This window comes from Malus domestica, chromosome 07 (assembly GCF_042453785.1).
Source record: "Malus domestica chromosome 07, GDT2T_hap1".
NCBI lineage: Eukaryota > Viridiplantae > Streptophyta > Magnoliopsida > Rosales > Rosaceae > Malus > Malus domestica.
Window position 1 is genome coordinate 9178692 of NC_091667.1, and position 27972 is coordinate 9206663.

A 27972-nucleotide genomic window follows, 5' to 3' on the forward strand; every position below is an offset into this window, starting at 1 on the left:
ATCTGTTCCGTGGTTGTAGGTAGATGTGCCTGCAGTAAAAAAAAACATCATAAATAATAGTAATAAAATATAATTCTAGAGACAAAAGTTCTAACAGAACAATCCAATATTTTTGTTTTGTGTTTATTAGTCCAGGTCTGTTGCCGACAGTGTGCAATCTCTTAAGGATTTTACCTTTACTATTTCCTGATGTTTGCACCACAGAAGACCAGATACGGAATTCTATACAACAACAACAACAAAGCCTTTTCCCACTAAGTGGGGTCGGCTATATGAATCCTAGAACGCCATTGCGCTCGGTTTTGTGTCATGCCCTCCGTTAGATCCAAGTACTCTAAGTCTTTTCTTAGAGTCTCTTCCAAAGTTTTCCTAGGTCTTCCTCTACCCCTTCGGCCCTGAACCTCTGTCCCGTAGTCACATCTTCGAACCGGAGCGTCAGTCGGCCTTCTTTACACATGTCCAAATCACCAGAGCCGATTTTCTCTCATCTTTCCTACAATTTCGGCTATTCCTACTTTACCTCGGATATCCTCATTCCCAATCTTATCCTTTCTCGTGTGCCCACACATCCCACGAAGCATCCTCATCTCCGCTACACCCATTTTGTGTACGTGTTGATGCTTCACCACCCAACATTCTCTGCCATACAACATCGCTGGCCTTATTGCCGTCCTATAAAATTTTCCCTTGAGCTTCAGTGGCCTACGACGGTCACACAACACGCCGGATGCACTCTTTCCATCCAGCTCGTATTCTATGGTTGAGATCTCCATCTAATTCTCCGTTCTCTTGCAAGATAGATCCTAGGTAACGAAAACGGTCACTTTTTGTGATCTTCGCTAGATTGCTCCGGTCATTAGTGTGGATAAGTATATAAATGGATAGAGATAGGAAAGCAAACACAAGATGTACGTGGTTCACCCAGATTGGCTACGTCCACGGAATAGAAGAGTTCTCATTAATTGTGAAGGGTTTACACAAGTACATAGGTTCAAGCTCTCCTTTAGTGAGTACGAGTGAATGATTTAGTACAAATGACATTAGGAAATATTGTGGGAGAATGATCTCGTAATCACGAAACTTCTAAGTATCGGAGTGTGGTGTCGTCTTGACTTGCCTTATCTGTCTCATAGGTAGATGTGGCATCTTCTCTGGAAGTACTCTTCCTCCATCCAGGGGTGGTATCTTTAACTGGTGGAGATGCACAAGGTAATGTATCAATTTCACTTGAAGCTTACTTGTAGTTTCAGGCTTGGTCAAGCGCGATACAAACCATGTAGTAGGAGTCCCCCAAGTCGCCGAGCTAGGGGGTCTGCTGAAAGAGGTGACAGACAAGGTAAGCAATCAGAGCTCCGACTGATTGTTCACCTTCTCCCCATCTTGCAGCAGCATGAAGGATAAAGAGAAGAAAAATGAGAAGAGATGATATGAGATACTTTTGCTTTTGAAGAAGTAACTTTCCACAGGCTTATTCTTGAACTGAGCTGGAGGGTTTTCTGGTTTCCTCCAGAGTATAAGGCCGACTGAAGAATTTGAGGGTCAAAACAAGTCCATCAAATCTAGAGTACGTTCCACCCTGCTGATATGGGATACTTTTGCTTTTGACAGAGTAATGGATGTATCGGCACGTGTGCTGTTACGCTTGTCTCCACATGCTTCCTTGTATCCTTCGCACTTGCCCTATCTGTTCCTCAAGCAGATGCGGAATCTTCCCTGGAAACATAAGATGATGAAGATGAGTACTCGAGAGCAATGCCAGGTAAGTAATCAGGTAAGGGGTTCCAGGCAGTCAGTTCCTGGCTGGAAGCTTGATTCCAAGTGCTGACTGATTGCTCTCTTTCTCCTTGTCTTGCAGGTAAAAACAAGGCCAAAAGAAAAAACAGGGAAAAAGCATGATATGGGATACTCTTGCTTTTAACCCTGATGATATGAGATATTCTTGCTCTAGTATAGCTTGTTTGCAGAGGTATTATCGGGGGGAAAGAAAGCTGAATATTTCGAAAGGCTTTGTTGGGAGTGCCCTCTCAGATATGATGAAGGGTTGAGCATTTTTGCAGGTCTGCCTGTCCGTTGGGGATGGAGGTCGACATATATAGGAGTCTCCCTAACAACAAGTAGTAATGCTATTCCTTTACCCTGCTTGGTCATAGCACGGTAGTGGGAGCTGCCAGTTTCACATGTTTTAACTCTGTCAGAGCACTTTGAAAAAATGGTCTGTGGTATCTGGCTCTCGAGATTCGGAGAACGATGCCTCTTCGATTTTTGAGAAAGCAATCATGCTGGGGGTCTGACTCTCGAGATTCGGAGAGCAGTGTCTCTTCGATTTTTGAGGAAGTAATCATGTTGGGAGTATGGCTCTCGAGATTCGGAAGGCGGTGCCTCTTCGATTTTGGAGCAAGCAATCTTGTTGGGAGTGTTGTCTCGAATGTGAGTAAAGGTTGGACATGTTTGCTAGTCTACCTTGCCACGAAGCACAAAGGTTGACACACAGGGACTTTCCAATTATCCAGCAATGGTACTGTTCCTTTACCCTCTCTTCGATTTTGAGAAAGTAGTCATGTTGGGAGTCTGGCTCTCGAGATTCGGAGGACGGTGCCTCTTCGATTTTGGAGCAAGCAATCTTGTTCGGACTGTTTTCTCGAATGTGAGTAAAGGTTGGGCATGTTTGCTAGTCTACCTTGCCACGAAGCACAGAGGTTGACACATAGGGACTTTCCAATTATCCAGCAGTGGTACTGTTCCTTTACCCTTGTGGGTAATAATATGGTAGCTAGACCTTCAAAATTTATGTGTCTAAACTTTGTTAGTGCTGTTTCTTTGCTATTCTTTTACCTTTCTTGGTCAGAGCGATGTAGTGGGAGCTGCAAGCTTCACATGCTCAACTTTGGCAGAGAACTTTGGCAAAGTGATCTGTGGTACCCATGAGTTATTGTTGCGTGTGGGAAGTGGGTGATTGAACAATAAGATTCATGTGCTTTCTACTTCACCAGAAGTCTTCGACAGAATGCGCATAATTTCTGCAAAGCTGAGTGTGCGTGTGACAGATGCTGACAAGGCTAGAAAAGTAGATGCCTCTTCGATTTCTGAGATCGGCCCTCGTGGTCTCTGAGCAGCCCAGCTTTTGAGAAAGCGAGCGCCTCTTCGATTGATTCGGAGAACGGTGCCTCACCGATTTTTGAGAAAGCAATCATGCTGGGGGTCTGGCTCTCGAGATTCGGGGAGCAGTGTCTCTTCGATTTTTGAGAAAGTAATCATGTTGGGAGAGTGGCTCTCGAGATTTGGAGGGCGGTGCCTCTTCGATTTTGGAGCAAGCAATCTTGTTGGGAGTGTTTTCTCGAATGTGAGTAAAGGTTGGGCATGTTTGCTAGTCTACCTTGGCACGAAGCACAGAGGTTGACACACAGGGACTTTCCAATTATCCAGCAATGGTACTGTTCCTTTACCCTCTCTTCGATTTTTAAGAAAGTAGTCATGTTGGGAGTCTGGCTCTTTAGATTCGGAGGACGGTGCCTCTTCGATTTTGGAGCAAGCAATCTTATTGGGAGTGTTTTCTCGAATGTGAGTAAAGGTTGGGCATGTTTGCTAGTCTACCTTGCCACGAAGCACAGAGGTTGACATACATGGACTTTCCAATTATCCAGCAGTGGTACTGTTCCTTTACCCTTGTGGGTAATAATATGGTCAGAGCGATGTAGTGGGAGCTGCAAGCTTCACGTGCTCAACTTTGGCAGAGAACTTTGGCAAAGTTATCTGTGGTACCCATGAGCTATTGTTGCGTGTGGGAAGTGGGTGATTAAACAGTAAGATTCATGTGTTTTCTACTTCCCCAGAAGTCTTTGACAGAATGCCCATAATTTCCACAAAGCTGAGTGTGCGTGTGACAGGTGCTGACAAGGCTGGAAAAGTAGGTGCCTCTTCGATTTCTGAGATCGGCCCTCGTGGTCTCTAGGGAGCCCAGCTTTTGAGAAAGCGAGCGCCTCTTCGATTTCTGAGATCGGCCTTCGTGGTCTTTGAGCAGCCCAACTTTTGAGAAAGCAAACGGCTCTTCGATTTCTGAGATCAACCCTCGTGATCTCTAAGCAGCCCAACTTTTAAGAAAGCAAACGCCTCTTCGATTTCTGAGGAGGCGCCTTTTTGATTTCTGAAGCTCCGTCGAGTGCAGATTTTTATAGAGGCTGGCATTAAGTTCCAAAGCACACTTGAATCTCCACCAGTAGAAGCTTCATTCTTGCACTTCTAAGATCTTGATTTGTCCGACCTCTTCTCTCTTCAACACCTTTGAAAATGTATGGCCCCTCCGACCGTCGTTTTGACTTGAACCTTGTTGAAGAGGCAGCCCCGCCTTCTCCAGACAACATATGGCGCCCATCCTTCGTCTCCCCAACTGGTCCTCTTACCGTTGGGGATTCCGTGATGAAGAATGATATGACCGCTGCGGTGGTGGCCAGGAACCTTCTTACTCCCAAAGATAACAGACTACTTTCCAAACGGTCTGATGAGTTAGCTGTTAAGGATTCGCTGGCTCTCAGTGTTCAGTGTGCAGGTTCTGTGTCTAATATGGCCCAACGCCTATTTGCTCGAACCCGCCAAGTTGAATCATTGGCGGCTGAAGTGATGAGTCTCAAACAGGAGATTAGAGGGCTCAAGCATGAGAATAAACAGTTGCACCGGCTCGCACATGACTATGCTACAAACATGAAGAGGAAGCTTGACCAGATGAAGGAAACTGATGGTCAGGTTTTACTTGATCATCAGAGATTTGTGGGTTTGTTCCAAAGGCATTTATTGCCTTCGTCTTCTGGGGTTGTACCGCGTAATGAAGCTCCAAATGATCAACCTCTGATGCCTCCTCCTTCTAGGGTTCTGTCCAGTACTGAGGCTCCAAATGATCCCCCTCCAGTGCCTTCTCTTTCTGGGGCTCTACCGACTGCTGAGACTTCTCCTAAGCAACCTTTGTGAAGGCTCCCTCTTGTGTGTTTATTTTGACTCATGTATATGTACATATTTGTAGCTTATCGGGGATATCAATAAATAAGCTTTCCTTCATTTCAACGTATTGTGTTAAATACACCAAAGCCTTCTTCGCTAAGTTCTTTGAATTTTCTTTTGTTGAAGCTTGTATGTTGAAGCTTTCTGAGTGGAGCATGTAGGTTGGGGTAGTGTTCCCTTAATTTCCCGAGTGAGGAAAACTTCTCGGTTAGAGACTTGGAAAATTCAAGTCACTGAGTGGGATCGGCTATATGAATCTTATTTGCAAAATGAAATTGTAATGCCATTTCTCACTTTTCTTCTGGTCAACGGTGGCATTACATTTTTGGTAGAAGCTGCACTGCCTGGTTTCAGGATGGGTACAACCCAGTGGCAATTGATATGAAGGGAGACGAGGACAATTCTAGGAGCAATAAGAAAAGAAATCCATTTAGTGCTGATTTTTTCGGCTCTCTCTGCTGTACTTTCCAGCACGGGAAATTTAGAGAGCTCTACGGTGATCTAACCAGGATTGCTTCTCGTCTGGATATTTGTTCAGCTTCAGCTTTGGCTAAAAGGTTTATTAATGGTTTGAAGAGTTCCTCTGCTAATAGTGCAAAAGATCCGATGTCCTCCCCTAGGATCAATCTAGTCTTTCAGCAGCATGTATTTCTATTTATACCTTAACTGTTTAAATGTTGTGCACCTTAAGTTGGCAGATAATTTTTAAATGCAGTTATGCACAATATGTTACAAAACCTGCATAGTCATTCGCTAATTGGTACTTGTGGAAGCGTGTATGCCCTGTCTGAGTTCTATAATCTGCAGTCATTTTTCTGCTGATGTATCTGTACAGTCGTTTGCTCATGTGTTTTAATGTACGACTATCAGATCAGCGTAGAACTTTAAAATGAGAGGATGCCTTTATATGGCTATTAACATGCGTGGCTGGGGTGAATGTTTTGGTTACTGGGATGAAAATCCAATTGTAATTGACACATTACCTTTCCTTTGTAGATTTATGAAAATCCAATTGTAATTGACACATTACCTTTCCTTTGTAGATTTATGGGCCAATTGTCTTTAGAGTGGATTCCAGGGTTGCACTTGACTCCGTAAGTATCGTGCCACATCCACTTGAAGGCTGAAGAGAGTTTGAGTAGCAAAGCAACAACAACAACAAAGCCTTTTCCCACTAAGTGGGGTTGGCTATATGAATCCTAGAACGCCATTGCGCTCGGTTTTGTGTCATGTCCTTCGTTAGATCCAAGTACTCTAAGTCTTTTCTTAGGGTCTCTTCCAAAGTTTTCCTAGGTCTTCCTCTACCCATTCGGTCCTGAACCTCTATTCCGTAGTCACATCTTCGAATCGGAGCGTCAGTAGGCCTTCTTTGCACATGTCCAAACCCATTTTGTGTACATGTTGATACTTCACCGTCCAACATTCTGTGCCATACAGCATCGCCGGCCTTATTGCCGTCCTATAAAATTTTCCCTTGAGCTTTAGTGGCCTACGACGGTCACACAACACGTCGGATGCACTCTTCCACTTCATCCATCCAGTTTGTATTCTATGGTTGAGATCTCCATCTAATTCTCCGTTCTTTTGCAAGATAGATTCTAGGTAGCAAAAACGGTCGCTCTTTGGTATTTCCTGATCTCCGATCCTCACCCCTAACTCATTTTGGCCTCCATTTGCACTGAACTTGTACTCCATATATTCTGTCTTTGATCGGCTTAGACGAAGACCTTTAGATTCCAACACTTCTCTCCAAAGGTTAAGCTTCGCATTTACCCCTCCGAGTTTCATCTATCAACACTATATCGTTTGCGAAAAGCATACACCAAGGAATATCATCTTGAATATGTCCTGTTAACTCATCCATTACCAACGCAAAAAGGTAAAGACTTAAGGATTGTTGATGCACAAAATCAGTGAGGACTTTGGTACAATAGAAAGTATTAAGTTTGTGATCTTCGCTAGATTGCTTTGGTCATTAGTGTGGATAAGTATGTAAATGGATAGAGACAGGAAAGCAAACACAAGATGTACGTGGTTCACCCAGATTGGCTATGTCCACGGAGTAGAGGAGTTCTCATTAATTGTGAAGGGTTTACGCAAGTACATAGGTTCAAGTTTTCCTTTAGTGAGTACAAGTGAATGATTTAGTACAAATAACATAGGTTCAAGCTCTCGTCTTCACTTGCCTTATCTGTCTCATAGGTAGATGTGACATCTTCTCTGGAAGTACGCTTCCTCCATCCAGGGGTGATATCTTTAACTGGTGGAGATGCACAAGGTAATGTATCAATTTCACTTGAAGCTTACTTGTAGTTTCAGGCTTGGTCAAGCGAGATACAAACCATGTAGTAGGAGTCCCCCAAGTCGCCGAGCTAGGTGATCTGCTGAAAGAGGTGACATACAAGGTAAGCAATTAGAGCTCCAAGCAATCAGTCCCAGATCAGAAGTTTGATTTCGAGTTCCGGCTGATTGTTCTCATTCTCCTTATCTTGCAGGCAGCATAAAGGATAAAGAAAAGAAAAGGAGAATAGATGATATGAGATACTTTTGCTTTTGAAGAAGTAACTTTCCACAGGCTTATTCTTGAACTGGGCTGGAGGATTTTCTGGTTTCCTCCAGAGTATAAGGCCGACTGAAGAATTTGAGGGTCAAAACAAGTCCATCAAATCTAGAGTACGTTCGACCCTGCTAATACGGGATACTTTTGTTGTTGCCAAAGTAGTGGATGTATCGGCACGTGTTCTGTTACGCTTGTCTCCACATGCTTCCTTGTATCCTTCTCACTTTCCCTATCTGTTCCTCAGGCAGATGTGGTATCTTCTCTGAAAGCATAAGATGTTGAAGACGAGTACTCGAGAGCAATGTCAGGTAAGTAATCAGGTAAGGGGTTCCAGGCAGTTAGTTCCTGACTGGAAGCTTGATTCCAAGTGCTGACTGATTGCTCTCTTTCTCCTTGTCTTGCAGGTAAGAACAAGGCCAAAGGAAAAGACAGGGAAAAAGCATGATATGGGATACTCTTGCTTTTAACCCTGATGATATGAGATATTCTTGCTCTGGTGTAGCTTGTTTGCAAAGGTATTATCGGCGGGAAAGAAAGCTGAGTATTTCGAGAGGCTTCGTTGGGAGTGCCCTCTCAGATAGGAGTTTCCCTAACAACAAGTAGTAATGATATTCCTTTACCCTGCTTGGTCATAGCACGGTAGTGGGAGCTGCCAGCTTCACGTGTGTCAGAGCACTTTGAAAAAGTGGTATGTGGTATCTGGAAAGCTGATGTTGCGTGTGAAAATTACAGACAAGCTTTATCCAAGGAGATCTGGCTCTCGAAGTTGAGAAAGCGGTGTCTCTTCGGTTTTCGTACAAGCAATCCTGTCAGGGATCTGGCTCTCGAGATTCGGAGAACGGTGCCTCTTCGATTTTTAAGAGAGCAATCCTGCTGGGAGTCTGGCTCTCGAGATTCGGAGAGCGGTGTCTCTTCGATTTTTGAGAAAGTAGTCATGTTGGGAGTCTGGCTCTCGAAATTCGGAGGACGGTGCCTTTTCGATTTTGGAGCAAGCAATCTTGTTGGGAGTGTTTTCTCGAATGTAAGTAAAGGTTGGGCATGTTTGCTAGTCTACCTTGCCACGGAGGACAGAGGTTGACACACAGGGACTTTTCAATTATCCAGCAGCGGTGTTGTTCCTTTACCCTTGTGGGTAATAATATGGTAGCTAGACCTTCAAAATTTATATGTCTAAACTTTGTTAGTGCTGTTTCTTTGCTATTCTTTTACACTTCTTGGTCATAGCGATGTAGTGGAAGCTGCAAGCTTCACGTGTCTAAACTTTGTCAGAGATCTTTGGCAAAGTTATCTGTGGTACCCATGAGTTGATGGTGCGTGTGAAAAGTGGATGATTGAACAGTAAGATTCACGTGCTTTCAACTTCACCAGAAATCTTTAACAGAATGCCCGTAATTTCAGCAAAGCTGAGTGTGCATGTGACAGGTGCTAACAAGGCTGAAAAAAGCAGATGCCTCTTCGATTTCTGAGATCGGCCCTCGTGGTCTCTGAGCAGCCCAGCTTTTGAGAAAGTAAGCGCCTCTTCGATTTCTGAGATCGGCCTTCGTGGTCTTTGAGCAGCCCAGCTTTTGAGAAAGCAAATGCCTCTTCGATTTCTGAGATCGGCCATCGTGGTCTCTGAGCAGCCCAGCTTTTGAGAAAGCAAGCGCCTCTTCGATTTCTGAGATCGGCCTTCGTGGTCTTTGAGCAGCCCATCTTTTGAGAAAGCAAATGCCTCTTCGATTTCTAAGATCGGCCCTCGTGGTCTCTGAGCAGCCCAGCTTTTGAGAAAGCAAACGCCTCTTCGATTTCTGGGCAAATGCCTCTTCGATTTCTGAAGCTCCGTCGAGTGCAGATTTTTATAGAGGCTGGCATTAAGTTCCAAAGCACACTTGAATCTTCACCAGTAGCAGCTCCCTTCTTGCACTTCTAAGATCTTGATTTGTCCGACCTCTTCCCTCTTCAACACCTTTGAAAATTTCTGGCCCCTCTGACCGTCGTTTTGACTTGAATCTTGTTGAAGAGGCAGCCAGCCTTCTCCAGACAACATATGGCGCCCATCCTTCTTATCCCTTACTGGTCCTCTTACCGTTAGGGATTCCGTGATGAAGAATGATATGACTGCTGTGGTGGTGGCCAGGAACCTTCTCACTCCTAAAGATAACAGACTACCGGTCTGATGAGTTAGCTGTTAAGGATTCTCTGGCTCTCAGTGTTCAGTGTGCAGGTTCTGTGTCTAATATGGTCCAGCGCCTATTTGCTCGAACCCGCCAAGTTGAATCATTGGCGGCTGAAGTGATGAGTCTCAAATAGGAGATTAGAGGGCTCAAGCATGAGAATAAACAGTTGCACCGGCTCGCACATGACTATGCTACAAACATGAAGAGGAAGCTTGACCAGATGAAGGAATCTGATGGTCGGGTTTTACTTGATCATCAGCGGTTTATGGGTTTGTTCCAAAGGCATTTATTGCCTTCGTCTTCTAGGGCTGTACCGCGTAATGAAGCTCCAAATGATCAACCTTCGATGCCTCCTTCTTCTAGGGTTCTGTCCAGTACCGAGGCTCTGAATGATCCCTCTCCGGTGCCTTCTCTTTCTAGGGCTCTACCGACTGCTGAGACTTCTCCTAAGCAACCTTTGTGAAGGCTCCCTCTTGTGTGTTTATTTTGACTCATGTATATGTACATATTTGTAACTTATCGGAGATATCAATAAATAAGCTTTGCTTCATTTCAACGTATTGTGTTAAATACACCAAAACCTTCTTCACTGAGTGGGGTCGGCTATATGAATCTTAGAACGCCATTGTGCTTGGTCCTTTGTCATGTCCTCTGTTAGATCCAAATACTTTAAGTCTTTTCTTAAAGTCTCTTCCAAAGTTTTCCTAGGTCTTCCTCTACCCCTTCGGCCCTGAACCTCTGTCCCGTAGTCGCATCTTCTAACCGGAGCGTCAGTAGACCTTCTTTGCACATGTCCAAACCACTGTAACCGATTTTCTCTCAATTTTCCTACAATTTCGGCTACTCCTACTTTACCTTTGATATCCACATTCCTAATCTTATTCTTTCTCGTGTGCCCACACATCCAACGAAGCATCCTCATCTCCGCTATACCCATTTTGTGTACGTGTTGATGCTTCACCGCCCAACATTCTGTGCCATACAGCATCGCCGGCCTTATTGCCGTCCTATAAAATTTGCCCTTGAGCTTCAGTGGCATACGGCGGTCACACAACACGCCGGATGCACTCTTCCACTTCATCCATCCAGCTTGTATTCTATGGTTGAGATCTCCATCTAATTATCCGTTCTTTTACAAGATAGATCCTAAGTAGCAAAAACGATCGCTCTTTGGTATTTCCTGATCTCCGATCCTCACCCCTAACTCATTTTGGCCTCCATTTGCACAGAACTTGCACTCCATATATTCTGTCTTTGATCGGCTTAGGCGAAGACCTTTAGATTCCAACACTTCTCTCCAAAGGTTAAGCTTCGCATTTACACCTTCCTGAGTTTCATCTATCAACACTATATCGTCTGCGAAAAGCAAACACCAAAGAATATCATCTTGAATATGTCCTGTTAACTCATTCATTACCAACGCAAAAAGGTAAGGACTTAAGGATGAGCCTTGATGTAATCCTACAGTTATGGGGAAGCTTTCGGTTTGTCTTTCATGAGTTCTTACGAGAGTTTTTGCTCCTTCATACATATCCTTTATAGCTTGGATATATGCTACTCGTACTCCTTTCTTCTCTAAAATCCTCCAAAGAATGTATCTTGGGACCTATCATACGCTTTTTCCAAATCTATAAAGACCATGTGTAAATCCTTTTTCCCATCTCTATATCTTTCCATCAATCTTCATAAGAGATAGATTGCCTCCATGGTTGAGCGCCCTGGCATGAACCCGAATTGGTTGTCCGAAACCCGTGTCTCTTGCCTCAATCTATGCTCAATGACTCTCTCCCAGAGCTTCATTGTATGAATCATTAGTTTAATACCCCTATAGTTCATTAGCTCTTTTGCCACTCAGTTGGCATATTCTTCATTTTCAAAATCCTATTGAAAAGGTCAGTGAGCCATGCTATACCTGTCTCTCCCAGGACTTTCCACACTTCGATCGGTATATCGTCTGGGCCCACTGCTTTTCTATGCTTCATCTTCTTCAAAGCTACAACCACTTCTTCCTTCCTGATTCGACGATAAAAGGAGTAGTTTCTACACTCTTCTTAGTTACTCAACTCCCCTAAAGAAGTACTCATTTCATGTCCTTCATTGAAAAGATTATGAAAATAACCTCTCCATCTGTCTTTAACCGTATTCTCTGTAGCAAGAACCTTTCCATCCTCATCCTTGATGCACCTCACTTGGTTTAGATCCCTTGTCTTCTTTTCCTTTGCTCTAGCTAGTTTATAGATATCCAACTCTCCTTCTTTGGTATCTAGTCGCTTATACATGTCGTCATAAGCCGTTAACTTAGCTTCTCTCACAGCTTTCTTCGCCTCTTGCTTCGCTCTTCTATACCTTTCACCATTTTCATCGGTCCTGTCCTTGTATAAGGCTTTACAACATTCCTTCTTAGCCCTCACCTTTGTTTGTACCTCCTCATTCCACCACCAAGATTCCTTTTGGTGTGGGGCAAAGCCCTTGGACTTTCCTAATACCTCTTTTGCTACTTTTCGGATACAACTAGCCATGGAATCCTACCTTTGGCTAGCTTCCCCCTCTCTATCCCACCCATACTGGGTGATTACTTTCTCTTTGAAAATGACTTGTTTTTCTCCTTTTAGATTCCACCATCTAGTCCTTGGGCACTTCCAAGTCTTGTTCTTTTTTCTCACTCTTTTGATATGTACATCCATCACCAACAAGCGATGTTGATTAGCCAAGCTCTCTCTCGGTATAACTTTGCAATCCTTACAAGTTATATGATCCCCTTTCCTCATTAGAAGAAAATCTATTTGTGTTTTTTACGACCCACTCTTGTAGGTGATCACATGTTCTTCTCTCTTCTTAAAGAAGGTGTTGGCTAAGAAGAGATCATATGCCATTGCAAAATCCAAGATAGCTTCCCCATCCTCGTTTCTCTCCCCAAAACCATGGCCACCATGAAAACCTCTATAGTTGCCTGTTTCCCTGCCCACGTGTCCATTTAAATCTCCTCCTATAAATAACTTCTCCGTCTGGGCAATTCCTTGCACCAAGTCTCCAAGGTCTTCCCAAAATTTCTCCTTCGAACTCGTATCCAACCCTACTTGAGGTGCGTACGCACTAATAACATTGATGAGTTCTTGTCCTATTACAATCTTGATTGCCATGATTCTATCTCCTACCCTTTTGACATCTACAACATCTTGTGTTAAGGTCTTGTCCACGATGATGCCAACACCGTTTCTCGTTCTATTTGTGCCTGAATACCAAAGTTTAAACCCTGAGTTTTCTAGATCCTTTGCCTTAAGACCAACCCACTTAGTTTCTTGTAGGCACATAATATTTATCCTTCTCCTCACCATAACTTCCACTACTTCCATAGATTTTCCCGTTAAGGTTCCTATATTCCACGTTCCTAAACGCATTCTACTCTCTTAAACTCTACCATTCTGTCCTAGCTTCTTCACCCTCCCCCGTCCAATAGGATCAAAGTACTTCTTTTGTGTGTCCTGTGTAAAGTTGATAGGAGCATATGGTCCCAAACAACTTTGAGTGGAGTCGTTCGAAAAGAAGTTTCTATGGCCCCCTTGCTCATTTAACACTGCATTTGGGTGCCGATGGAGATACAGCGACCCTTGTTCACTTATCACTGTGCTCGCGCCACACAGCACGCCACTTACGGGTGACGCCCTAGCTTTAGCGCGATTTCGTTCTGGATTCATTTTCATAAGGATTCGACGTAACTGTGGAGTGCCCGCTGTCGACTACCTGACGCCCTCCCCCTCCTCCTTTACCCGGGCTTGGGACCGGCAATGTAAGATAAACTTACACAGGCGGAGTTAGTTTGAGTAGCAAAGCATGGAGATAAAATTGCCTACTAGTTGATGAGTTTTGTAAGTCTTTCCGTCCTCATTTGTCCTGACTTGGGACTTGGGAGGGAGCCTGAGGATTTTCCTACTTCCGTGTGTACATTTTATTTGTTTATTATGTAGGATATTTCATATGATGTGAACATGAAAATTAATTTGAGAATCGAAATTAACATTAAATTTATAAATTGGAACCTATTCACCTCCCTTAAACTAGTACCATCCTTCATTGAAACATAACATATGAACACTCCATCACCACCTTCTCCTTTCACACCATGGTGGATTTTGCGGATTTCTCAACCACCAATCTCTTTCTCGCAAAGTACTTCCATGATAGTGATACATCGCCATGGTAGAGTCTCAAGCCAATGAAACAATTATAACTCATAAGTTTTTCTCCACTTAATATCATGTCATGAGCACGAAATGCGATAAAGAGGATACACCATGTTCATGCTCATTTCAAGACAGATAAGGACCCAAAGGAAGAGAAAAATAAAACCATCACAAACCCACCACTTAAACCCCAAAACCGAAACCAAAAAGAATTCGTGCTCCCTCACTCTTTCGACAGCCAACAATGGTGAACCTGAGGACGGCAATGGACTCAACCTTCTGGGACTTGAACGTTTCTTCACCTCAGACCCTTGAGGGCTCCGCCATGGCCGTGTTGGGATTTAAAAGACTTCTCTACTTTGGAGATGTCTATCTCACAAATAAGAATGTAACACAGCGGAAATTGATAGGCAAGAGAAAAAGAATATTCAAGGTAACACTCAAAACTTTTCTTATTCTCACACAAACTAATACAAGAGAAATCACTCAAACACTCTTGGAAGCTATGAATGCTTCTTCTACTTATTCTCACTTTAGAGAGCCTTCTTGTCTCTCTTACTTCTTCTTCTTCTTTCTCACTTCTCTTTTCTTCTTCTTATATCTTACATTACAACACACTCACCTATATTTATAGGCAAGCATAACCAACCATACCAAGTGTGAATACCAAGTGTGAAATCATCCTAGCCATTATTCTTGATTCTCTTAAAGTAGCCCACCAACATAGACTTTGCTTATGAACATAATGAACACATGCCATATTCATGCTAGAATTGTCTAGCATTTTCAATGCATGTACCAACCATTCTAGAAGCAAGATTACCTTTCAACATCCCCCCTTAATCTTGCTTGTGACGCCGATTGAGTTTCTCAGTCTGATAGTTGCTGAATGTAGACTTCTTCTTCAAGGACTCCATTTAGGAAGGCGGACTTCACATCCATTTGTTGAATCTTCCATTTGTTTTGAGCTGCCAAAGAAATTAGCAATCGTATCGTTTCCAAACGAGCAACGGGTGTAAATACCTCATCATAGTCGATTCCGGCTCTTTGACTATAACCTTTCGTCACTAGTCTCGCCTTGTATCTTTCGACCTCTCCGTTGGCATTTTTCTTTGTCTTGTACACCCACTTGACTCCGATGGCTTTGTGTCCTTTTGGAAGATCAGTGAGTTCCCATGTTTCATTTTTCTCGATTGCTTTGATTTCTTCATCCATTGCTTTCCTCCACTTAGTATCTTGTACTGCTTCTTGGAAGTCGACTGGTTCACAATCAGCAAAGAGACAGAAAAGTGTAGGATTATCAAGTCTTTCAGCTACCTCATAGAGATCTCGTATACTTCTTGTGCGTGGTACTTCTCTTTCATTTAGGCTCCCACTTGATGATGTTGATGCTGGTGAATTGCCATGATTGGTTGATATTGGTGAAGCAGGTGGAGTAGTGGATTCTTGTTGAACCTCTCTTGCTTGCTTCATCGTCCCTTGTTCATTCTCTTCTTGAAATTGAGGAAATAAATGAAGATCTCCTGCATGCGGGCCAAAATCCCATTCTTCTTCTTCGTCGAACGTCACGTCTCGACTGATCACCGTCTTTCCATTGTTTGGATTATACAACTTGTAGCCTTTTGAATTTGAGTCATAGCCGATGAAGATGAACTTCTCACTTTTGTCGTCGAGTTTGGCTCTCCTCTCGTCTGGTACATGTACATGGGCTATGCTTCCAAAAACTCTTAGATGAGAGATACCTGGTTTTATTCCACTCTATGTTTCTTGCGGAGTCTTTCCCCACACACTTCTTGTTGGAGATCGATTGGATAGGTAGACAGCACATGCTACAGCTTCTGCCCATAACTCCTTAGGCAATCTCTTGCTTTTGAGCATACTTCGAGCCATGTCGAGGATAGTTCGATTTTTTCTTTCCGCCACACCATTTTGTTGAGGGGATCTTGGAACTGTCAAAGGTCGACGAATTCCATTGGCTTCACAAAATTCTTGAAATTCCTTTGAAGTGAATTCTCCTCCTCGATCAGATCTCATGGCTTTGATCTTGCAACCACTCTCTTTTTCTACGGCGGCTTTGAACTTCTTGAATGCTCCAAAGACTTCTGATTTCTGCTTCAAGAAATAAACCCAGGTTTTTCTTGAAAAATCATCAATGAAGAGAAGGAAATAATTATTTTTACCCAAAGAGCTTGGTTTTATAGGACCGCACACATCGGTGTGAATGAGCTCAAGTGGCTTCTGGGCTCTTGTGGTCGACTCCTTTGGAAAGCTTTTCCTGAATTGTTTTCCAAGTAAACATCCTTCACAAACTTGATCAGGGTGGCTGATGCACGGTAATCCTCTCACCATCTCCTTCTTAGATAATAACTCCAATCCCCCGAAGTTAAGATGCCCAAAACGAAGATGCCAAAGCCAAGATATGTCTTTGTAACATATCTTGAGACACTTTGCAACATCGTTTTGAATGTTCATGGGAAACATCCTATTCTTTGACATTTTCGCCTTGGCAATTAATCTTCCTTTGTCATCTCTAAGAAAAAGGATATAATTTTTTGTATGAAAATCATAACCTTTTTCTTGAAGGATTATTTTGTGAAAACATGTTCATCTGAGCAACATCATATAGCATGCAATTAACAATTAAAGGCGGAATCATGCTTGTATGCACTCAAAAACAAAACATGACCATGAAATTCAAAGCCTAGTAGATTGGTGAACCAATAATCAACTCAAAACAAAGTGAGTTGAAATTAATACCTTTGTAGATTCCTCTTTGCATAAGCAAAGGCTAATCACCCAAAGAGATAGGGCCTTCATTCCTTGCTTCTTAGATCCATGGATTTGGATGGAAGAATAGGTTCTCTAAGTTCCCAAAATTGAGAACCTCTAAGTCTCTTCACCAAGGTTAGATTGTAGAAGAAATCAGTGACCTTGGAGTAGTAGGATTGCTAGATGTACCCTCCAAGGTGTTGGCCTCTTTAGAGAGAAAATGGAGAGACAATTCTCACCAATTTTCCCCAAAAATAAACCCTTTTAATCCTTAATGAATATTTGGCTATAAAGTCATTTATATAGTCACTTCTTTAAGTGACCTAAATAACCAAAACCCTAATTCATCACACTATGGCCGGCCATATTGGGATTTTTGGGCTTTAATGAATCTTTATTCATTAAATTGTCATACAACTTAAGTTAATGGGCTTGACGTTCGAAGCCCATTGGGCCTTAAGGTCCAAAACTATCCCGAAGTCTTTAACGAACTTATTCGTTTGATTAACATATTAATTAATATTTGCCATAAATAAATGATTAAACCATTTAATCATTCTTACTCATTTCCGTTTAATCTTCAATCTCCACCTCTTATGGTGTGCGATCCATTAGGTTCCTTTTAGCGAGGTAGTGGGCGATTAAAACCATTTTACATCGATTGTGAATTGAAACTATTTTCAATTCTCCCTTTAGTGATTATACACGTTTAGGGCTTCCACAAACCATGAGTGACACCTAGCAGCATATCATGGTTACCCAAGCTAATCAGAAGAGGTTAGAGAACCTATTCAGTTCGGGATTACAAATGCAATACGGTCTTTCTCTAATCTAATACTCTTGACCACATTGTTTGGTTTGATAGTTCATTTGCTCATGTCTACTATCCAATGTGTGTCTTGTGCTTATATGATTACCTTGAATGTGATTCGGAACGCATTCCCAAATCTCATTCATACTCTGACCAGAGATTCAAATCATATCATAGAGTATTCTCCCTCAAACGGTTTGAAGGTTAGAGATCCCTTGTTGCGCATTCACTTGTCTCCATAGCTAAGTGGCTTGACCCCAACGATGCCGTGGACACCCTCCTGATGGAGTGACTTTGACATAATCAAAGATCAAGGACTTAACCACAAGACAACTATGATGCCTCAGGTCAAAGGACTACTTTGCATTATCCCAACCATGAGTTCTCACGTGACATGGAATATGAGAACTCTTCGTTGATCGCGTTCAGTGAACTCATTCTCTATTGAGCACCTACCGTACTTGTCTTGATGTCACACACACCAATGACTCGAGACTAATCACTCTCCCTGAGAGAAGACATAGTACGTACTGATCTTAACGGACTGTCAACGCCCAATTGGCAATCCTATGATCAGGAACGTTTAGGATGTGTTTACGAAAGAATGGTCTCATGAATCTAACTTCATTAGATTACATTCTCCCAATCACATATTCCTTGGACTTTATCGTTTAAGCATATAACATTTATATGAGACGGCTCAAACAATAATCTATGCCCTTTATATGTTAAACTAGATTAGTTTAACATGTGAAATGTCCGTAAAGTATCATCACATGATTGGCTTTAGGGCACATTTCCAACAATCTCCCACTTGCACTAGAGCCAATCAGCTTGGTCATCTTGATGATACCTTTTCTATAGTCATTTCATAAATGGTTGAATAGTAGGCCTAGACAGTGGACATCTATATGTGTTATCCATAGAAGCAACCTTGAGAATAACGACGTCACCATTATACATGATTCTCAATCATGTGGTTCAGTCTCTCATTTGAGTTCGGATCTTGATGAGACCTTGATTCCCAGGCTTGAGCTATCGCCCCATTAGTGTCATACACTTTCTGGTTGGAACCGAATAGAGAGTTCATAAATGAACTTTCCCATCCAAACAACATTGTTGTAAACTTCTATATGGCAATATATCTTGCATTCATAATGGAACACACTAAAGTCATTACTTTAATGTTTCCATCCAAATATCTCTTTAGTCATAATAAAGAGATATTCGTTTATCTCTTCATTCATAATGAAGAAACATCCAATGATGGATTAGATTCATAATCTAATACATTTACGCTTCCATTACGTTACTTTGATTCTTCCTCGATCTTTGAGGAATTTATCCTTTAGTATTTCTTAAATACTTAAGGATTCACTTGACAGTTGCCATGGTTCTGATCCTGGGCTTGCACTGATATCGTCTTGTACCGTTCTAGGTACAACTCATATCAATGTTTTTCATACAATATGAAATACATAAATCATCTTTCTGCGTATGCATAAAGGATTCTATTTACGCATTATTTCTTTGGGAGTCAAAGGGGCACATTCCCTTTGAGAAGGGCAACTTGCTAGTCTCACTAGAATCGTCCTTCTTATTGAAGTTTATCATCATATGAGAAACTTCCTAGCATCCATTGTCTATTATTAGGGATTGATATAATCCAATTATATCATGAAATATATCATTATAGATTTCCATCCCATGTATATAGACTATATCTCCCATATACATTCTATCGTTTATAGAATGCTTAAAGTCATAACTTTAACGAAGAAGTATTCTTTTCATTTCCAAAATTAATATATCATATATATTTAAATTTTAGGAACATGATTAACTCCAACTAATTTTTTTTAAAACTAGTAAACAAAAGATTCATTTACATCTTTATGAGAAATCAAACGATTTGATCCTTTTCTCATAAAATGCAAATAGCTCCCACTAACTTGCTAAGATCCATGATGGATGGATCTCTACAACTTACATGTCTTGTGATTTATAGTTTTAGACATATATTATCAAGACTATCTTAATAATGGTTTCGGAAACCCATATTATGTCCAAACATTGAATCACCATTTAGTTGTAGCTAGCAATCTTCGAATTAATTGAAACTAAGACTACGTCAAAAATGGTTCCTTTAAAGTCAACCATTCTCTTTGATTGTAGTCACCTTAAGCTACCAATTAGCTTATGAAGGTTTCATTATTTCGAGTCAAATGGTACTTTACCATTTCCTTGAGTATATATCGTATATGCACTCAATGTAGTCATAAGGATTTTCATTCTTATCGACTACTTTGGAGCTTGTGGTATAGGAACTAGGTTGTTATATTTGTTGATTACTATCTTGTCTCTCAAAGAACCCATTCTTCGAGTTCTATCTCTCGTTCATTTGCTCTTAGGCAAATCACATTGTAGAATTATAATGAACTACCCAACAAAACAACCTTTGTTAGTTGGTTTATAGAAGCGATATCCAAAAGTTATTTTAAGGATATCCTACAAGATTGTTATCAAACAAATATTGCTTGTTAGCACACAACCCCAAATCTTTAACATGCTTAAGATTTGTCTTTCTTTCCAACTACATCTTATGGAGTCATGAAAATATTGGAAGATCTTCTCATTGACAATCATATTGTTTTAGAAGTATATATCCTATATATGGGTAATAGATAATATCTAACGAACTAAAACTTATTCGAGTTCGTTCTTCTCCTAATGGAGAAATACATTATCTTTTGATGCTATTTTCCTTGATATCTTTCAAGGAAACTCATCTAAAGTGTTACCTTTCCTTGGATCAAATCTAAGGAGGTAAATACTTTAGACGTCTTACTCATCAACTTACATTACTTGAATTCTTTGAAACATTTTGCAAAGTATTCGGACTTGTGTTTATTCAAAATAAACTATAGTTCAACCGAGAGTGATCTTCGGTGAATGTTATCCAATATGAGTAGTATTATGTTTGTGGACAAATACCACTAACATCTAAGTGAATTACCCTCAACAACTTTGTGATTCTTTTTTCTTTCCAAAAGAATAAAGATTCGAACATTTCGCCTTTATACAATTTTAACAAGAAGGTATTGGATCCGGATCTAACGATCCAAAGCGTCCATCTATGACCAACTCGTAATTTATGTTTTAAAGGTATCACAACTTTAGTTGGGATTAGTCACTACCTTGCAACCTTTTGGGTTTTAAGCATCATTATTTTCTAAACAGTTAACACTACCATATTATCTCTACTATAGAGATAATTAATTAGATTACCATAATCCAATCATTGATTAATAAAGAACATTGTTTTGTCAAACAAAACATTTATCCATTTCACATAGTGACGGAATTTAGTTCCTTAAAATTGGAATATAAAGACAATCTATGTTTTTCCAATTTCTTTGGTAGTTCATATGAGGAAGTAAGTACCATCTGCTTTCGCAGAGATCTACATTTGATTCACGTTTCGAATGTGAAGTACTTTCTCTTCTCTCATTAATCTTCTACTTCTTATTAGCCACACTTTTACAACGATTGTAAAACATAGTTACTAATACGGAATCAAGCATTCAAGTAGAAGAACCAACTGTTTTGAACTTTTCAAGAACATTTTACAACACCTTCGAAAGGTGTGTTCTTGACACTTGCAAGACATTTCTTGCAAATACCCCTTCCAATGTCCATCCTTTCATAAAGAAAGTTTGTTCCCTTGGAGTTATTTATCTTCTTTATTTGACTTTCACCTTTGACTACATTAGTCATGGTCCCTAAACTCCCACTATCTCTCTTGAAACCTTTTTCAATTGTGTTATACACATCAAACATTTTGGAGAGCATGTGGTTATTGTTCACTACATAGTTTACAATAAACTTAGTGAACCATTAGGATAGGGAAACAAAGGTGAAGTCCGTGCCTAGTTTCCGTCTCGTTAAGTGGTTTATCACTTCAACATTCAATGATTCAAAATCATCATAAGTCCATGTTAGTGGACTATTTTTGTCAATCAACCATTATATTCTAAACATAATTACAAACTTTAAAGAGTTGTACAAGGCAACTCTTATTTCTTCACACAACAAATTGTAAGTGAAGAATTATGGCACATTAAGTGTCCATGCCTTTGTGCTTTCTTCTCAAGTTCTTTGTTCATTTAACAAAGAAACAAGCACTAAGTGTTTGCATTGACTAAGGGTTGTTCAAAGCAACTCCTATTTCTTCATACAACAATTTGTAATTGAAGAATTATGACATTAAAAGTGTTGTCCTCTTTATGATAGACCTTTTCTAACATATTCTTCTAATGATACATTATCAATAGGAAGATTGTGAGGATGAGACTACTTAGATACATATACAATCCATTTAAGACATTCTTTGGGATTGTGGTACCAAGTCCGGAAACTAAAACATTCGGTTTTGTCAAGTGTTGGATAGCGTTTGCAAATATATTGGTAAACAAATACATAACGAATATAGATTGATTGATTTTAAGCCATTTGATTCGGGTCTTTAAATCAAAATAGCACCACCCACTATTTTTGGCAAATTCCATATCCCTCATTGGAATTCGAGAGTTTTGGATGAAACTCCTAGTAGGTTATGGGAGGCTCACAGCCCACCGCACGATGATACGATGTATGGCTAGCAACAATAATAATGAGAGAGTACGCTTACTCATTTGCAACTAATGCAAGTACCCATCTTATTTGGCCTCTAGAGAATGTCACCTCACAATGATATGATGTTGGCTCCATTTCACTTAGTTAAGTCATTCCCACCATGCTTAGTTCGTGAAGGGGTTCAAGAATAGCCTCACGATGATACGATGTCGGCCATCCTCGTTGCCTACACCAACCTCATCATATGTATATGGATTCCTCCTGAGTATAAGCATGCACTTTGTACTCCCCCATGATAGGGTGAAGCCGGTGTACAAGTCATAAACGATTGGATCCCACCACGGTGGAAGGCCACGAAAGAGTGTTCTAAGCACTTTCCGCTTATCAACTTAATATTGGTTTGGTTGAGGGTTTTAGGTCTCATCACATATAAACATACATTTTAATCTCTATTAAAACAATTTTGGTCCTATTACAACTATTGGTCCATCTCATTGTTTTAGTTGTACATAATACTCCCACTATGCTTTTAAAACGATTTTTAAAGCAAGAGTATATGATACTACTAACATAAACTTTGCATTCATTTGATGGACTATATATAGTTGCCTTAGGGCCTAAGGATGATTATGAACCTTTGTTTAGATTCAACACGAGCCTTGTGTTAAATCTCGGTCTAGGGATGGTGATTGATTTTAGTTACGCGTTTAATCACATTAAGGCGTATTGTCTTAGGGGCGTTGGACCCAACTACTTCATTTTCATGCATATCGTATAAAGCAAGAAAGAAGTACTTCAAAGTAAAGGTGAGCTTATGCTCATTACAACATTTGCATATAACAAATTACTTTAAAGTAAAGAAGAGCTTAAGCCCTTTTACAACATTTGATCAAATCAAATTACAACCAAAATCTAATCTACACATTCCCATGGTTCAAACAAATTTGAAACGCCTTTCACATAGCTCAATTATATTAGGCTTAGGTTCATAATCACCCTTTAATTAATTAACACTTTAACTAATTAATTTGAATGCAACATTTTCATTTGGTTTTTGTATCCATAAAATTGATTTAAATGGAGCTAAACAAAATGAAAATCCAATTCTCATTTAAAGAAACAAAACAATTTTGTTCTCATCCTATTTGGGCCATCATGCAATTAACCTCAACTTTTGGGCCATATTGCAATAACAAAAACTTTTGGGGTCACTTTGTACAATACACAAAAGTCACTACTTCATGTAAATACAACTAGAACCCAAACTTTTAATAATGCAAAAACTTCATTAAAGGAACAAAACAATTTGTCCTTTAGCGTTTTTGGACCTAAACGTAAAAACGTAAACTTTTGGGCCAAAGTGCAAATACACAAAAGTATCAAAACTTTATGTAATTGCATAAAAGCCCCAAAAGTACTCCCTTTGAGGGAGTGGCCGGTTTTGGGGAGAGGATAAGAGTGATGTGTGTGTTGATTTGTGAGTTTTGTCAAAATTAATCATGCAAGTGTATGTAAGATAAGTTTTTGAAATAATTCAATCACAATTATTTCAATCATCATTTATACAAATATCTAACACTTTAAATACATGATAAATCATTTAAAAACATATCACATAAACTTTATGAAATAAATCAAAACTTTGAATCAAAACACCAAACCTTTTTGTTCTTGGCAAGAACATCAAGAACAATGAAGAACATCCATGAAAAACCCAAATTTTTCCATGAACTTTTTTCACCCAAAAACATTCCAAAACCATTCTTACTTAAGGGAAATAACATCTAACCAAACTAGGGTACTTAGGGGTTCCAAAGAACACATTAAAACACTTTTAACAAGTCAAACAAGAACCCAAAAATCCACCCTTTGGTTTTGGCCGAATTTTCCCAAAAGCATGGCACCAAATTTTAGCTCCAATATTCATGCTCATATGAACAACATCTACAACATTTGAGATAGCAAATTTTCCAACAAAATTTACTTTCAAAGAAGCAAGAATAAAGCTTGTAACAATTACAACTTTTAAATCACAAACTTATGAACTACAAAACACAAAAGGATTCACCAACTACTAGACCTAGGCTCTGATACCACTTGAAGGATTATTTTGTGAAAACATGTTCATTTGAGCAACATCATATAGCATGCAATTAACAATTAAAGGCGGAATCATGCTTGTATGCACTCAAAAACAAAACATGACCATGAAATTCAAAGCCTAGTAGATTGGTGAACCAATAATCAACTCAAAACAAAGTGAGTTGAAATTAATACCTTTGTAGATTCCTCTTTGCATAAGCAAAGGCTAATCACCCAAAGAGATAGGGCCTTCATTCCTTGCTTCTTAGATCCATGGATTTGGATGGAAGAATAGGTTCTCTAAGTTCCCAAAATTGAGAACCTCTAAGTCTCTTCACCAAGGTTAGATTGTAGAAGAAATGAGTGACCTTGGAGTAGTAGGATTGCTAGATGTACCCTCCAAGGTGTTGGCCTCTTTAGAGAGAAAATGGAGAGACAATTCTCACCAATTTTCCCCAAAAATAAACCCTTTTAATCCTTAATGAATATTTGGCTATAAAGTCATTTATATAGTCACTTCTTTAAGTGACCTAAATAACCAAAACCCTAATTCATCACACTATGGCCGGCCATATTGGGATTTTTGGGCTTTAATGAATCTTTATTCATTAAATTGTCATACAACTTAAGTTAATGGGCTTGACGTTCGAAGCCCATTGGGCCTTAAGGTCCAAAACTATCCCGAAGTCTTTAACGAACTTATTCGTTTGATTAACATATTAATTAATATTTGCCATAAATAAATGATTAAACCATTTAATCATTCTTACTCATTTCCGTTTAATCTTCAATCTCCACCTCTTATGGTGTGCGATCCATTAGGTTCCTTTTAGCGAGGTAGTGGGCGATTAAAACCATTTTACATCGATTGTGAATTGAAACTATTTTCAATTCTCCCTTTAGTGATTATACACGTTTAGGGCTTCCACAAACCATGAGTGACACCTAGCAGCATATCATGGTTACCTAAGCTAATCAGAAGAGGTTAGAGAACCTATTCAGTTCGGGATTACAAATGCAATACGGTCTTTCTCTAATCTAATACTCTTGACCACATTGTTTGGTTTGATAGTTCATTTGCTCATGTCTACTATCCAATGTGTGTCTTGTGCTTATATGATTACCTTGAATGTGATTCGGAACGCATTCCCAAATCTCATTCATACTCTGACCAGAGATTCAAATCATATCATAGAGTATTCTCCCTCAAACGGTTTGAAGGTTAGATATCCCTTGTTGCGCATTCACTTGTCTCCATAGCTAAGTGGCTTGACCCCAACGATGCCGTGGACACCCTCCTGATGGAGTGACTTTGACATAATCAAAGATCAAGGACTTAACCACAAGACAACTATGATGCCTCAGGTCAAAGGACTACTTTGCATTATCCCAACCATGAGTTCTCACGTGACATGGAATATGAGAACTCTTCGTTGATCGCGTTCAGTGAACTCATTCTCTATTGAGCACCTACCGTACTTGTCTTGATGTCACACACACCAATGACTCGAGACTAATCACTCTCCCTGAGAGAAGACATAGTACGTACTGATCTTAACGGACTGTCAACGCCCAATTGGCAATCCTATGATCAGGAACGTTTAGGATGTGTCTACGAAAGAATGGTCTCATGAATCTAACTTCATTAGATTACATTCTCCCAATCACATATTCCTTGGACTTTATCGTTTAAGCATATAACATTTATATGAGACGGCTCAAACAATAATCTATGCCCTTTATATGTTAAACTAGATTAGTTTAACATGTGAAATGTCCGTAAAGTATCATCACATGATTGGCTTTAGGGCACATTTCCAACATTTCTAAGAGTTGACCCAAACTCAAAATGTTGCTTTTCATATTGGGCACGTAGTAGACATTTGAAATTAATTGGTGACCGCCATTTTCAAGGGGAATAAGGATGTTACCTTTTCCTTTTACGGGTATTTTGGATTCGTCTCCAAAAGAAACGTTGCCACTCACTGATTCATTGAGCTCTACGAACACGCTTCTTTTTCCACACATGTGGTTGCTGGCGCCGGTGTCAAGATACCATGTATAGTCTTGGTCTCCATCATTGTTCTTGCACGCTAGTAGCACAACGCCATTCTCTTCTTTATCTTCTTTCACATAATTGACCTTCTCATCAAGTCTGTTGTTTGGAGCTTTACATTCCCAAGCATAATGCCCGAACTTTTGACAATTATAGCATTGAACTTGAGATTTTTCATACCTCAAGTTTGAACGTCCTCTCCCACGACCTTTTGTTGAGCTTTCTCCTCTTTCGTAGTTGCTATGGTTGTTGAAGTTCCAACTTCGTCCACGCCCATGTCCACGTCCGCGACCTCGGCCACGACTTCTTCCGTACTGGCTTCTCTCGTTGTCGAAGCTTTCTTCTTTCTTCTTTGGCTGAATATGTATCTTGAGAAGCTGCTCATCATTCCCTTGCCTCTTCTTATGTTTCTCTTCATATGCTTGTAGCGAACCCATTAATTGCTCTATACTGATTTCTTCCAAGTCTTTAGTTTCTTCAATTATCACAACAATGTGCTCGAACTTGGGGTCCAACGAGCGTAGTATCTTCTCCATAATTCTAACATCTTCTAATTTTTCACCGTTTCTTTTTAATTGATTGGAAACGGCTAAAACTCTTGAGAAGTAATCGGAGATTGATTCAGACCCTTTCATTTGTAAAGATTCGAACTCACCTCTTAATACTTGAAGACGAACCTTTTTCACTTGTTCGGCTCCTTTGTAAGAGGTTTGAAGCTTCTCCCATGCTTGCTTGGCGGAGGTTGCACTTGAGACCTTCTCAAAACCATTGTCATCTAATGCTTGGTAGATGAGGTAGAGAGCCTTCTTGTCTCTCTTTCTTGAGTCTTTCAAACTCTCCTTCTGGGGTTGGGGCAGAGTAGCTTCATCTTCTGGCTCAATGTAGCCTTTCTCCACGACTTCCCATACATCATGTGCTCCCAAAAGGGCCTTCATTTTGATACTCCAATTATCGAAGTTGTTGTTGTTGAGCACTGGAACTTGGAAGGCAGCCATAGCGTTGTTAGCCATGGCTCTGATACCACTTTGTTGGGATTTAAAAGACTTCTCTACTTTGGAGATGTCTATCTCACAAATAAGAATGTAACACAGCGGAAATTGATAGGCAAGAGAAAAAGAATATTCAAGGTAACACTCAAAACTTTTCTTATTCTCACACAAACTAATACAAGAGAAATCACTCAAACACTCTTGGAAGCTATGAATGCTTCTTCTACTTATTCTCACTTTAGAGAGCCTTCTTGTCTCTCTTACTTCTTCTTCTTCTTTCTCACTTCTCTTTTCTTCTTCTTATATCTTACATTACAACACACTCACCTATATTTATAGGCAAGCATAACCAACCATACCAAGTGTGAATACCAAGTGTGAAATCATCCTAGCCATTATTCTTGATTCTCTTAAAGTAGCCCACCAACATAGACTTTGCTTATGAACATAATGAACACATGCCATATTCATGCTAGAATTGTCTAGCATTTTCAATGCATGCACCAACCATTCTAGAAGCAAGATTACCTTTCAACAGGCCGTTCCTGGTGACCCATTTCCTCTCAATGGTGCTCGAGCCAACCGAGCCCTTAGGATTCAGCAACTCTCTCTTCTGGGTGTTATACCTTCCTACAACCCCAATTCTAACAGGGACTTGGTCTTTCTCTCTCCAGTCCCTCTTGCTCAGACCAGCTACCTCTAACTGGTACACTGCTACAACTTATTTGCTTAGCTATTGCCTAT

At 40.3% G+C, this 27972-nt stretch overlaps 1 protein-coding gene and 1 pseudogene across 1 annotated transcript; one reads left to right on the forward strand and one right to left on the reverse strand.

Annotated features, from left to right (window-relative positions):
* The first annotated feature begins 13621 nt into the window (after positions 1-13621).
* Positions 13622-27972, forward strand: part of LOC103412062 (protein TRIGALACTOSYLDIACYLGLYCEROL 4, chloroplastic-like) — a 33808-nt pseudogene continuing 19457 nt past the window's right edge.
* LOC139197497 (uncharacterized) lies at positions 14757-27768 on the reverse strand. The gene is made up of 2 exons (XM_070825062.1): positions 26022-27768; positions 14757-15577 (listed from the first exon to the last, which is right to left on the reverse strand). Exons 1-2 carry the CDS (start codon positions 27247-27249, stop codon positions 14757-14759), a joined length of 2049 nt encoding a protein of 682 aa, XP_070681163.1. The 5' UTR covers positions 27250-27768.